The sequence below is a fragment of the Cydia splendana genome, chromosome 3 (genome assembly GCF_910591565.1).
Source record: "Cydia splendana chromosome 3, ilCydSple1.2, whole genome shotgun sequence".
Taxonomy (NCBI): domain Eukaryota; kingdom Metazoa; phylum Arthropoda; class Insecta; order Lepidoptera; family Tortricidae; genus Cydia; species Cydia splendana.
This window is the reverse complement of record NC_085962.1, coordinates 13,056,728-13,070,330: the sequence shown is the minus strand read 5'-3', so window position 1 is coordinate 13,070,330 and position 13,603 is coordinate 13,056,728. Positions and strand designations below refer to the sequence as shown.

The 13,603-nt window shown below is 40.3% G+C and overlaps 2 protein-coding genes across 2 annotated transcripts; one reads left to right on the top strand and one right to left on the bottom strand.

Annotated features, from left to right (window-relative positions):
* Window positions 1-161: 161 nt before the first annotated feature.
* Window positions 162-5,588, bottom strand: LOC134806794 (uncharacterized). The gene is made up of 9 exons (XM_063780158.1): window positions 5,399-5,588; window positions 4,847-5,328; window positions 4,579-4,641; window positions 4,076-4,201; window positions 3,215-3,314; window positions 2,455-2,571; window positions 1,973-2,122; window positions 1,513-1,622; window positions 162-1,376 (listed from the first exon to the last, which is right to left on the bottom strand). The coding sequence occupies exons 1-9, from the start codon at window positions 5,480-5,482 to the stop codon at window positions 266-268; spliced, it is 2,343 nt and encodes a 780-aa protein (XP_063636228.1). The 5' UTR covers window positions 5,483-5,588; the 3' UTR covers window positions 162-265.
* Window positions 5,589-9,492: 3,904 nt separating this feature from the next.
* Window positions 9,493-13,475, top strand: LOC134806536 (large ribosomal subunit protein eL21). The gene is made up of 3 exons (XM_063779836.1): window positions 9,493-9,580; window positions 9,773-9,909; window positions 13,102-13,475. Exons 2-3 carry the CDS (start codon window positions 9,781-9,783, stop codon window positions 13,450-13,452), a joined length of 480 nt encoding a protein of 159 aa, XP_063635906.1. The 5' UTR covers window positions 9,493-9,580; window positions 9,773-9,780; the 3' UTR covers window positions 13,453-13,475.
* The last annotated feature ends 128 nt before the right edge of the window (window positions 13,476-13,603 follow it).

The following is a 13,603-nucleotide window of genomic DNA, read 5'->3' as shown; positions in this document are numbered from 1 at the left end:
ATGCTAAAAAAAAACGAACTATAATGTAAACATTATAAACTCAGCTTCATTGCATAATTTAATTAGGTATGATTTGTGTGTTCAGAGGCTAAATAGCCTGTCTTACCACTCTTGCCACATTAATTTCAGGGTGACCAACAAAAAAAATTCAAACAAATGTGTAAGAAATTCTACTAGAATTATTTTATTGTAAATAAACATTGCTTATTTATCAGTCATGTGTCCTTAATTTAAATATACCTATATATATACTTAAGACCTAGTGTTATGTATTATTAAAAGAAAACAAGTCCAACTGGAAATCAACTGCAGCATTTCTAATTTCAGGTTCAGGATATGTTAGTTCATTACCTAAGGTTTCTAGAAAGTTTAATACTGATTGATTCTGACTCAAATTTAGGCGGCTGTCCTGAGTATCATGTTCGTCGGTCAACACTGGCATATCAGCGTTCTGGTTGATATGACTATAAGTCAGAGAACCGTCAGGTAGACTACCCATCGCGTCATCTTTCACGTGTATTAGAGACGGTTCTATCACTGCATTCGATTTTATAAAGCTCTCGTGCGATTGGTCGTCATTCGCCGACGATATAGCCCAATCCTTACTACTATTGAAATTAAGTCCATTGTTAAGTTCATTATTTATTACATCTTTACACGACATTTCTATTTCATCTCTAAATATACTGTCTAACTTTGTACAATCGGACGTCGTCGGCGTCTCCTTTATGACTTCATTAGGTTTCTGGTCTAACTCCAAAGGCCTTATGATTTGCACGTTAAATTTCTCCATTTTATCCGGATTTATCTGGAACGTCCTGAAAACTGTGGAAGTGGAGGGTTTTATGGGGGACGAGCGGATATCGAAATGCGCACTATGAAACTGCACGTGACCTTTGGGTTTCTTGATTTCATCCAACGTTTGGGGTTTATCGAGTTTAGTTTCGGGTTCCATTTCATTTTTTAAAAGAGAGATCATCTTTTGCGGCACCGGGACCTCTCGGCCGTTGGCACCGAGGCCGATCAGGTCCTCCCGGTTGAGCTCGACTATTTCGCTATCGGGGGCGAGCCTCATTTTCTTGACGTGGTTTTTGTGAGTCTTCTGCTTGATGTCCTGCAGCTTGCTGCCGAGGGCGGGCCAGGCGTGCGCCGTGTGCACGCGCGCGCAGTCGTCGCGGTGCTGGTGGCGCCAGCGCTGCGAGGGCTTGCCGCCGTCCACGAGGCCGGGGCCGCCGTCGGCGAGGCCGGCGCCGGACGGCTCCGAGGCCGAGGCCTGCGCCGGCGCCGGCTGGTGCTCACAGTGGCCCTCCTTGTCCTTGACGCAGCTTAACGCCTCCATGTCCAGGTGGTACTTGCCGGAACTCAGACCGAACAATCTGAAACATGTGTATATTTCACAGTAGGTATCTATACACTGAAGAAAAAAAAAGCTGTGAATCTTATTTACATTTTAGAAGAGAAGATAGTAAAAGTATAAAGGAATATTATAGGCATGTTTAATTATCGGCCCACCTGCCGACGTCGTCGCCGATGTCGGCGGGCTGGGCGGGCGCTCCGCCCTCCGCGGCGCCCGCGAGCAGGCACGGCAGCAGCGCCTTCAGCTTCCGCACCAGCAGCTCCAGCTGGAATGATTTCATAGGTATTCATATTTTCATGTCAGTGTCACTATATGTCACTGTAAATGTTGTATTAACTTGTGAAAGAGTTAGAGCCCTTGAGGCCTACCTACAGATTTTTTGAATTTTTGAATACGTCCCACTGCTGAGCACAGGCCTCCTCTCAAGCACGAGAGGGTTTGGGCGTTAATAAATAAATCGATTAAATACGGATGTGATTGTCGTATTTGTCTAAGTGACAGAATAATAGGTAATGTCATACACAGCTTCGCCCTGGCCACGATAATCAGCAGGCAGTGGAACAGATAGTGCGTCTCGACCGGCGTGTGTGGGTTGGCTCCTGTAGTATTCGATACCTGTTGTACGAACAGCTTCGCCCGGGCCTCGGCGGGCGAGCCGGCCACGATGGCGAGCAGGCAGTGGAACAGGCTCCAGTGCGTCTTGGACGGCGCGTGCGTGGGCTGGCTCTCGTAGTGCTTCTGCAGTTGGTAGAGGCTGCCAAAGTCCTGGAACGTTCAACCTTAGTATTATTTTTGTTATTACAATTTAGAGTATTTTTGATAGAGTATGTTCGGAAAGAGAAGAGTCGTGGAATGTATTGGGCCCAATACATTCCACGACTCTTCTCTTCCGAATCCTTTGAGGCTGAATATATAATAATACGAGTACTAGGTAAGTATAGTTTCTGTTTTGAATCAACTTCTACATATCGAAGGAGATTCTCAGGGCTTTTTTTTACGTATGTTTCCAATTTCTCGGAGAACTAATCGGTCGACCTACAGCTTCAGGAAAAGGGATTGTCAATTTATTATATGTATAAAAATATGCAATGACTTACAGTGGAACACTGGGCGCAGGTGACCACGGTGCCGGGCCTCCGGCGGGGCTTGTGCGGCTCCTCCTGCACCACCTGCCGCGGCAGCCGCACCTTCCGCCCGCTGCGGGTTATCACCGCCTGTGACACCGACCACCAAGTGTCAACAATGTCCAACCGAAATTTTGACTTAAAAGTCACGATGTGATTTAATTTTAGTGACATAGGGTCAAGGCGGAAACAGTGGCTCAGTCGCCCAAATATCGCCTCTCTCGTGTTGAAATTAGGTCGAGTGAGCCACTGTACCTGGCCTTTTTTTACCGAGACACTGTTCCCTCCTTGACCCTACATTTCATATTGATGTTTCAACCGTGAAATGCTCTTGGTCGCAGACAGATACTAGAGCCCTGTTTAATTTACATTATGTTTACCGTTTGCTACCATTGTTAATGCAGAATAACAAGTAACAATGCTCAATAATCCTCAATTTTTTGACTCCAAGCCAAGATGGACCAAGCCACAGAATAACTAATAGTACTACCGTACAGAAAATTCACTCCTTCACAAAAGTCAGATTTAGGTATAAAATGATACCTATACTCGCCGCCTGCAACAAAATTGAAACTTATAACCGCTCACGAACACACGTGACGTCACGTGACACGACTATCGTGCGGTCGAGCGGCAGCCCACTGCCATACGCCTGCCGCCCCGGGAGGCCCGCCGGCCAAATGTACCTAAACTGCGTAGTGACACCCCCCTGACCAAGCTAAGATGAACTCACCCCCACCGGGCGCGCGTCGAGCGAGGCGGCGAGACGTCGCGGCTCCTTCAGCGCGACCTTGTTACGCCCCACCACCTTCAGATCCTTCGGCGACACCACCCTGCCAGATAACGGAACTTACAATGTCTTTCTGTAACCCTGATGAGGCCAATCATCAAAACAATAAACTGCGCCAAGATATTAAACCATTCAAATTGATAATGTATTTATATTTTAATGGATTGGTTTATAAGTTTTTTGTCACAAATTTCATTAATGATACAAGATTTTATCATTGACTGTACTTTACTTGTGGCGTAGCGTGAACTAATCTAGCCGTGGGCGAAGTCGCATTTGCGAGGCCCTTTTCTTTCACTGTGCCCGAAGGGGCCTCGTGTCAGGCCTCCCTTGAGGCGCGAGGCCGTGGGCGACGGCCCACTTCGCCCACGCCTAGCTACGCCACTGTTTACTTTCAACTTCATCAGATCAGCTTGTAAGTATGCGAAGTTTCAGCTAGATCAAATTTAAGTGGGTCTAATTTTACTTGCAAGATTCAATTACAGACGTGTAGGCATGGGGCTGGTGAAACTAAATTAAGTTTGTAGTAAAATTGTTTTTATTAATGCATGTTCGGCTACAAAGAGGCCTTTTAACCGGATTGTATGGAAAACTCTTCACAGCTGGATTCTTCGGCTTGGCTGGATTGGCAGGATCTTGGACTGTTCGGAGACATTTAGTGAAAACACTGGTTCAGGCGGTCTAGCATATGTTGCGTTCTCGCGCGCGAGTCCATACTTGAAGTCGCGCTAGATATCGCGCACGAGAACGCAACTCATGCTAGACAGACAGGTGTCTATGATACTTGGAATACCAAATTCTTACTTGTATATGAAACGTGTATTTGTGACAGGATCATATGCAGGCTCTGGAGGGATCTTTTCTGGATCCTTGATTATGTTCAAAGCTTGATTCACCATTTTCACCTGGTCATCGCTTAGGACATTGAGACTGGAAATACATTCACACAATTGGTTAGAATATGTTATAGAATATAAATATTATAAATATTATGTTAACTAGCTTCCATTGTCTGTATTTGTTGATCAATGGATCTAAACTTTCTAACTCTTTAACAACCTATATTAACTTTTTGACTGCCGGTTGTGATTTTAACCACCTTAGACTGATTTACAAGACACAAAATTGAGCTCATTTTGCTGCGGTCTGATAAATACAACAAAAAACTTCATACCAACACGAGCACACTCGATGAAAAATTCTATGAGGGTTTAAAGGGTTAAATGAAATCCACAATTCAAGCCTCACAGACAGATTTTACCGCATTATCCTTATGTAAAGATTGGTTTGAATAAATTAAAACAAACCTATGGTATGTCTCTCCTAGCTTGAGTAACTGCACCGATGTGTATTTGGGTGGTTCTGGTGTCCTGTAAATGAAAAATACACATAATTAAGTGTTACAACATAAAAAATCTGATGATATTTATGTAAGTGAGATAAGACAACTACAATACCTATCAGCTTATAGTGTAGCTAAATCAGGAGGTGCTATCAATGAACTATGCTAAACAAGTTTGTTCCTGATATAAACTACAAATAAAACAATAATTTTCTAAATGTAATGACACTTACACTTCTTTGGGTTTTATCTTTGGTACAGATCTACCACGGAAATGCCTTGAAGCTGTATCGGAGGGCTTCAACTTCACTATCTTCCTGTCCATGTCGAGTTTGGGTACTGCATGTGTCATGGTGAGGGGAACATTCTGGCTTGTTGCAGCTACAGTAGCTGTCGCCGGCTTGAACACAATATTGTTCATTGTGTTAACTGTGGTTATTGTGTTCACTGTGGTCACGGTGTTTACTGTGTGCACTGGCTTTGTCTGAACATTATGAGCACTTGTCTTGGGCACAAGAAAACTGGCTAATTTTAGGTTATTACCAATCTGACCAGAATCAACTTTCTTCAAAATTCTAGGCTTCGCCGCTGGGGGCTCTGGGCTATTCAAAAGAACACTCTTTTCCAAATTCCCGCTACTCTCGTAAAATCTTTTGAGGTTACTCACTGGTTTTTGTTCAACTTGGTTAGCCGGCGTTAAAACATAAGACGTAGCCTGAAAATTTAATTCAATTCATTACAAATGCTTGCAAAAAAAATTGTAGGACAATAGAGATAACAAATACCTGAGCGACGCCCGAATCCTGTATCAAATATATCGGGGTTAGTTCACAAGAATTCACTATGATGTTGTCCGGTGTCCCGTTCATGTTTATTTAATACTAAATTGTGCTAGTTTAATTATAAATCTAATACGTAAAATTAACTAAAAGTAAATAATGCTCTCAACCCACAACCCGCCTCTCTTGCGCGTAAAATGACACATATACATTGACAATGATGGTGACACAAAAGCTTCGTTCAGTAATCGACATTATTTTAAGGCCAGTACAGACGGGATGATCGAAATTAAGTGGTATCCAGAAGGGACTGATCAAATCGGTCGATTTGATCAGAAATGAAATTGGCGTCAATCTCCAATTTTAGATTTATGGTGATATTAGAGCCCTCTAAATTGAAAAAATGCCCCAGAACGAAAATACTGGCCTCACAAATTGGTAATCTTGCGTCCGCACCTCATTTTATCGGTAATATCGGTCATTATCGGCGGTTGAATTCGGCGAGCCAAATTGGTATTTGCGTCCGCACCTCCTGATTCGATCGGGCAATTGAATCAGATTGGCGAAAAATTGACTAGTCTGGATAATACGCCTTATATTTAATCATCAATTTTAGATTTATGGTGATTTTGAGCAATCTAAATTTTTAAAAATGCCCCCAAACGCGAATGTAAACGTCACAAAGTGGTATTCTTGCGTCCACACCAGGGATGTAACGGATGTGGTTTTATCGGAACCGAAAACGGAAACGGAACCGAAAACGGAAACGGAACTGAAAACGGAACCAGAATCGGAGCCTGAGTGATAGGTGGACGAGATGTTAAGGGTAGGTCTATTAAAAACAAAAATTCCAAATATTAATCAGCCTTTATTATGCCAGGCCTTTATTTTGGATTGGAATTGCACCACTTTTGATTTTTTAGCAGTTTCTTTAAGGGTCATTTGTTTTTTCGCCTCTTGAAGCGGCGTGTCTTTGGATGTCGAAGGCTGTGTATTTAACTATTTATCTTTTCAACTTCTGATTGGTTAAATTGATCATATTCTGCAACATGCATACACTTCAAATGACTTTTTAACGATGTAGTCGTTTTCCCCTTTCTAGAATAAACCTTCAGCACAGAATAAATAATAGTACTAGGTACAGAAGACTCACTCTCTAACAAAACGCGTCTGTTACGATCAGCACAGATATGGCCGCTAGGTGGCGACAGCGCCACGCGCGGCTTATGGCAAACCCCAAAATTGGGGCCGAACGGATGTACTTTTAGCTACCTGTAGCAAAACGACGAAGTCGCGGAGTGAGCCACGCCTGCCTTCAGACAAAGTTTACACTTAGCCGTGTCCCCACTAACTTCATCAAAATAGTTCCAAATCGAACTTGATTTCGGCTTCATTGTGCGTTTTTTACACACTAACATTCACCACACACACTACACACAGTCAGTAGTCACTACACAACAGAACACATACGATTTTAATTTTAATAACACGAATAAAACAAAGTATACAAACAAACAACAAATTAGCGTAGCACGTGGCAAGCGGGGCGATGAGCGAATGACTGGTATGAACCTGTTTGTTTTTGATGTACGCCGCCGCGCGAAGCATTGACATCCGTTATAACTTCCGTTTCAAACATAACGGAACCGGAACAGAAACGGATGTGTAATACCAAACGGAAGTTCCGCCTTAACGGAAACGGAAACGGAGCTCCGTAACATCCCTGGTCCACACCTCCATTTTATCGGTAATATCCTCGGAGGTAATATCAGTCATAATTAGGGATTGCAAATATTCGAAACTTTCAGCTATTCGAATATTCGACTTTTTCTGACGACATATTCGAATATTCGAATAATTATTCGAATATTATAAAAAATAAGAAAAAGAACGAGAAATCGGTTTATTATCGTATTTATCGTATATTCAAAAGCTTTTTTCACATATTGCTAAAACTAATGATATTTTGCAGAAATCCACTTAATTGACTAGATTTTAGCATCCTACTATGAGATGCCCACATTTATAAAAACAAGTAAAACGGCAAAATAAGACGTATTCAATATTTATAGATAAAACTTTTATTATAAATGCGTCGTTGCGTGAAATAATATAACTTTAAGGCCCCGTTCGCACGGCAGCTTTTTCAACGCGCGTTAAAAAAGCGTTTGAATGACGCAAATGGATAACCATGTATGTATTCACACGAAGGCGGTTTTTAAGCGCGGCGCTTTTTTATCGAGCACTGTTCGATTTTCGGCGTTGAGCGTTGGCGTCAAATTGAATAGAGCATACGGAACTCCGTGTATCTGTTCTCACAAGCGTTAAAAAAGCGCCGGCGCTGCTGTCAGTTGGCTGTCAAGTCAAGTGTCAATTTTTGGTGTCAATCGTCAAGATTATTATTAGTTTCACCTTAAAAATGTCAACTTATGCTTACAAATTCCTGAAATATTCAAGCTATATTCAAATAATACGTCGTAATAGCAAATAAAGTATGGCTTTGATGAGATGCGTACGTGGCAGTACGACTCACAAGTGATTTTTAAGCGTTCATATGAACACAAATATTGGAAACGGTAAAAAAGCCCCAACGTCGGGTTTTAACGCAACGCTTTTTAAGCTGTCGTGCGAATGGGGCCTAACCATCCAAACCTTAGAGAATATAACCAACGGAGACGCCATGTCTAGTCTGCCGTTTTTTGCGGGGGAGGGGCACATCAAATGTATAGGTACGTCATGTCAGATAAACGTCAGTCCATACATGTGGTTGACATGTGGTTGACCATTGGCCGCCTATTTTCGACAGAGGGGAACGCCTGTTAATGGCCACTCGGTTTGGTTATATTCTCTAAGATCCAAAACCTAGGTACTTATGTAAGATATTTTTTTTAAGATGTAATTATTTTCTGATTTAAATTAACTTGTAGTCACTGAGAGGCCTGTTAAAAGGCCTTTAATTCCATTGTATTTTGAATCTTTATTGACTTTATAGTTTATTTGTTTTAGCCAGTTTTTATTCCTAATGTATATATAATATTGGAATATTTAAGGGAAATAGTTAGTTGACTACTGGGTGGATTATTCGTCAGCTAAAGGTGCATAGTTAGATTACCTAGTTGGGCAGGTTTGGTATGATCAAATTTAAGAATTGCGATAAGTGCGGGCAAGGTTTAGTCTTAAAAAAATCGCTTAACGTACGCTTGCACTGAATAAACAGAATGACCCTTTAACTTAAAACTTACGCACCGTAAAAATAACATACTTTTTGATTTCGTTTTCTTTCAAATTGAGTTAGGTTTCACTGTATTCACGAAGTCTATCGAGAGGAATACAGTAAAAATATTATTTCCTTCGTATTTGGGTACCTACCGTTCCTCATTCACTGTAAATACCCGGAAAACACACAAGAACTGTAACTACAGCGGATGAAATAGATTTTTTATAGTAATAAAAAATATTCGAATATTCGAAACCTGAGCGGCCGAATATTCGAATATCAAAACAGGTCGAATATTCGACAAATTCGAATATTCGAATTGCAAGCCCTATAGTCATAATCAGTGGTTAAAATCGGCGAGCCAATTTTTGCGTTTGCGTCGGCAACTCGGCACCACTAATCAGACTATCAGATTGGCGAAAAATTGTATTGTTCCCGTTTGGACTGGCCTTTATTTATGTGTGGTTATTTATGGTTTAAAGCTTCAACAGACGGGCGTACCGGACCGTGACTTGGTTGGGTCCTATCCTGTTCAATCGTGTGAAAGATGGTCCTATCCGTTGTACGTCCGTAAAGCCTCCTCCACACTCGCGGTCACGGCTTCGCCCGCGATTCACGCGCATAGTCTGGAGGGGGCTTAAGAACGAGAAAAAAATATGCTAACCGCGGTCCGGTACGCCCGGCTGATTTAGTTTTTATAATATTAAGGGTTTTATTTTATTGACTGTAAAGCATATTTTAAAAAGGCATTTAATTATATATTTTTTGAATGAAGGTACATAAAAATTCAACTCTTCATAAAAAAGAATACAAATAAACTAAATGATATAAATAGAAGATATGAGTTTGGTAATATGGTTCGACCGTGTATGAGTCATATTAAAAACCAGCACTGACTTCCTTTTCCTTTCTACTCTATACCATAAACTAAACTAACCTCTTTCTTTATCCGTCAAGCTTTGTAAGCAAAGGTGATTAGTAAATTATTTCTTTAAAATATATAATTTCATCACACATCCGCTAAAAAACTCATAAAAATGTAGATCGAGCTTTAGACAATGTATAGGAATAATGTTTTTTTACAAACAGTTTCATATATTAAGTGATCAGTGTAGTTGTTAAGTCCACGTGCAGAAATCTGAACAACGTTGGTTTGATTTCAGGCGACAAGATGACAAACTCAAAGGGTTACCGCCGCGGTACAAGGGATCTGTTCGCCCGCCGGTTCCGCACCCATGGCGTCATCCCGCTCTCCACGTATATGAAAGTGTACAAAGTTGGAGACATCGTTGACATCAGGGTTAGTTAAGACTCCTATTTTTATCTTAGAGTTCTACAATAATTTCATATGAATGCATATGTTATTCAATTTATAAACTCAAAACGTTTAGAATATTGCTGGTTTTTGCAGTTTCCCTTACACCACATTTCTTTAAGAATTCATACCCAATAGGTGCCAAAGCTGCTGCCTATCTGTCTCTCAATGCGTTATATCTCATGTAATTGGTAGAAAGTTAAAATTTTCTCAGTGGTTACCAATTTATGTTATTGCTATTACAACAAATATTAAAAATAAAACAAGATTAATTAGTAAAGAAGGCCACAATATACATGATTCTTTATTGTATTGCTTTGAAGACTGCCTGTCAGTTGGCTTTATCTCATATCCATAACCAGTAAGTCCAGTAGTTGACATTATCAGTAATTCTTTTGCAGCTAATAATAACAAAGGCCCTTTACTAAGGGAAGCTAGTATTAGATTCTTACTTATACATTCAAGTCAATATCCAGCTATCTGGCTTCTACCTACATGTAATTTCTTCCAACTGCATTCCATAATCCTTTCAGCCGCGTATGTAACCGAGTTTTGTAACCAGGTACAAAATAAGAAAATTTACTCTTTTCTCATAACCAGTTACAAACTCAAACATTCTCGGCCGCTTTTGTAACTATGTTTTGTAACCGCTGTTAGGATACAAAAGAAGAATGTTTTATCTTTTCTTGTTACCATCAAGATGTTCGTCCACTATTGAGAGCATTGGATAATCCTGATCATTGCATTTTTAGAGGATGCAATAATCAGCTCTTGTTACCAATTCCAGATATGTTAAAAGCTAATCTGCTTCTTGTGTACAACTATTACATTCCACCAAGAAGTTGTGCCTGCTCTGAACATTTGGAGCAGCATGGATTTTGGTTGCAACTAGTCAATTACGAAGATAATTCCCAAGTTTTTACTCAAAAATATGCAGCCGATATAATAAGAATTCTTAAAATACCTTTGACGATTAATAATTTTACTCTTCACACTTTATTTAACCCGTTGCCGTAATACGTATTTACATATATTCGATTATAACAAGTTTTTAATTAATTCGTTTTATATTTACTCAACTAACAATATAGAAAATATTGTCATTAAGGCCCGTCTCCATATTGCGCGGCAAGCTATCGAACATTGGCTCGCGCGGCGGCCGCGCGCAATGGATACCGGGCTGCCGCGCGAGCCAACTCGATCATTGGCGCGCTCGAACGCGCCGCGCGACGAACCATTCATTGTCGGTGTTTCGACGCGCGGCAAAGGAATGTCGCGCGCAGTTGGGACGGGTGTGTATATATTTCAGTTGGCACGCGCGGCCGCATACATGGATAATGAAAAGTGTCGTACTTTAATTGAATTATACGGCACTATAAGTATAAACAGCATTATTTGCGGTATTTGACACATTATGACTGACGTATATAGAGATGTAACTAACGCAAATCGATTGTCACAGCAAGCGATTACGATTGGATGGCACGTAGACTGAGGTATCGAATTGTGACGTATAATGAATTTTTATTTGAGATTTAAATAAAGCTAGAATTATATGATTTCCCGCAAGCTAAATGCATTTAATACACCGACCGAGTAGGTCGCACCCATTGTCAAAATTGAAACTAACTGGGGATCTATTTTAAAGTTTATTTATGTTATTTCTGTGTTAAATTTGTTGTCTGTTAAGTGACGATAAATATATCCATATTTACAGTTAATTATCCACCTTTTCCTTATTTTTATTTAAAGAAAAATGAAAAATTCATATCGATTTACTTAGACGACTACCGATTCATAACGGTGGTGTCCGGCCAACCCTAAAATTAAAAAAAAAAAGACGTAGAACGTAAACGTCCGCAGTGCAGTTGTTTTCCTTTGTGATTTCGATGTGCAAGACATTTTACGTAGTATTGCTGTTGTGAGTGACAGACGTCAAATACCGCAAATAATGTTGTTTACACTATAAGCAGTTTCTATGGAACAGTAAATGTAGTGATTATCGCAACAGATCATTTTTCTATTTGGCTATACTTCGTTCCGAATAATTAATTTTTGTGATATAATGTGGTCGATCGTCGGATCGCCTGCCGCACGCCGCCACCGCGCATAAGTTCAAGATGGTGCCGAAATTGGCTCGCGAGCCAAAATACAAGTTTGCCGCGGTCGAACATTGCTCGCGCGGCCGCCGCGCGATATCGAGACGCGCCTTTACATAAATACCTACATTAATATCACGCCTTAAGATGCAATAGTTGCACCTCAACACTGCTTCACATTGATTTGTTGAGCCAAATTTTGTTAAATACGAGAAAACATTACGTAAAGAATTTCCCAAGTTTTCTTATCGTTATCGCCATTGACAATAATTATGTATACTCACCGGCAAGCAAATGGGGTTCATTAACTCTACAACTATACATATTCAACGTAGTACTTCAAATTAATTATTTTCAAACTTAACAAGTTATATTAATTCAATTTTCTATATCGAAAGGGTGAAAACTGAAAAGTTTTGTTACAAGATAAGAATTAAAGGTCTTTTTAGGTAAATTAGCGAAATACAAAACAAGAACAGAAATTCTTTTATGGTAACTATTTAAAATATTTCTAAGTCTCTAAATATTTTTACTGGTTTATAACTGGTTATGAGAAAAGAGTAAATTTTCTTATTTTGTACCTGGTTACAAAACTCGGTTACATACGCGGCCGAAAGGCCCATAATGATGATAAATTATTTGCCTTCAGGTGGGATGGGGAATGTGTTAAATGAGTAAAGTGCAAATTTTTATTTCCCATTTATTTTAATGATTTTAATGACAATGGGAAAGTGTAACCCGTAACCTGACGGTAAGAAGGTTATTGAAAAGTTCTGGAGTAGCTTTTACAGTGTTGCAACAAGACAAACATAATTAGTAAAATATTTGCTGTATGTTTGGTACTATAACCAAATCATTCGGCCAAATATGAAAACTTGCCGATTACCAAATATTACGCCCATCTCTAGTGCAAATTCTTGTCCAAAAACAATTTTATAAAGGATATTTTTTGGATGCCATCAACTTCTAGGAAATGTATTATTTACAACAATAATATACCAATACATTCTATTTAAAAAAAATGTTTTTAGCAAGAGTATAAAAAAAAACTAATTGGTCATCACTTCTCTTATTCCAGGGTAACGGTGCCGTTCAAAAGGGTATGCCACACAAGGTCTACCACGGAAAGACAGGCCGAGTATACAACGTCACAGCCCATGCCTTAGGAGTCATCGTAAACAAGCGAGTTCGCGGCCGCATCATCCCCAAGCGCATCAATATCCGCGTTGAGCACGTGAAGCACTCCAAGTGCAGACAGGACTTCCTCAAGCGCGTCAAGGAGAATGAGAGGCTGCTGAAGGAAGCGAAGGCCGCCAACAAGGTTGTCAAGCTGAAGAGACAGCCTGCTGCCCCCAAGCCCGCTCATATCGTCAGTGGTACAGAGAAACCTGTGCTGTTGGCTCCGATCCCATATGAATTCATAGCCTAAGGGGATTAAAGTAATTTAAGGAAGCTCTTGTTTCATTTGCAATACTTTATAACCTCAATATGTTATTTTTGATTAGGTTAAAGCGGTTATCACACTGCTTCGCAGAGCGACGTCCGGCGCTTCGATTTTTACCGTCGCAACGACGAACCTT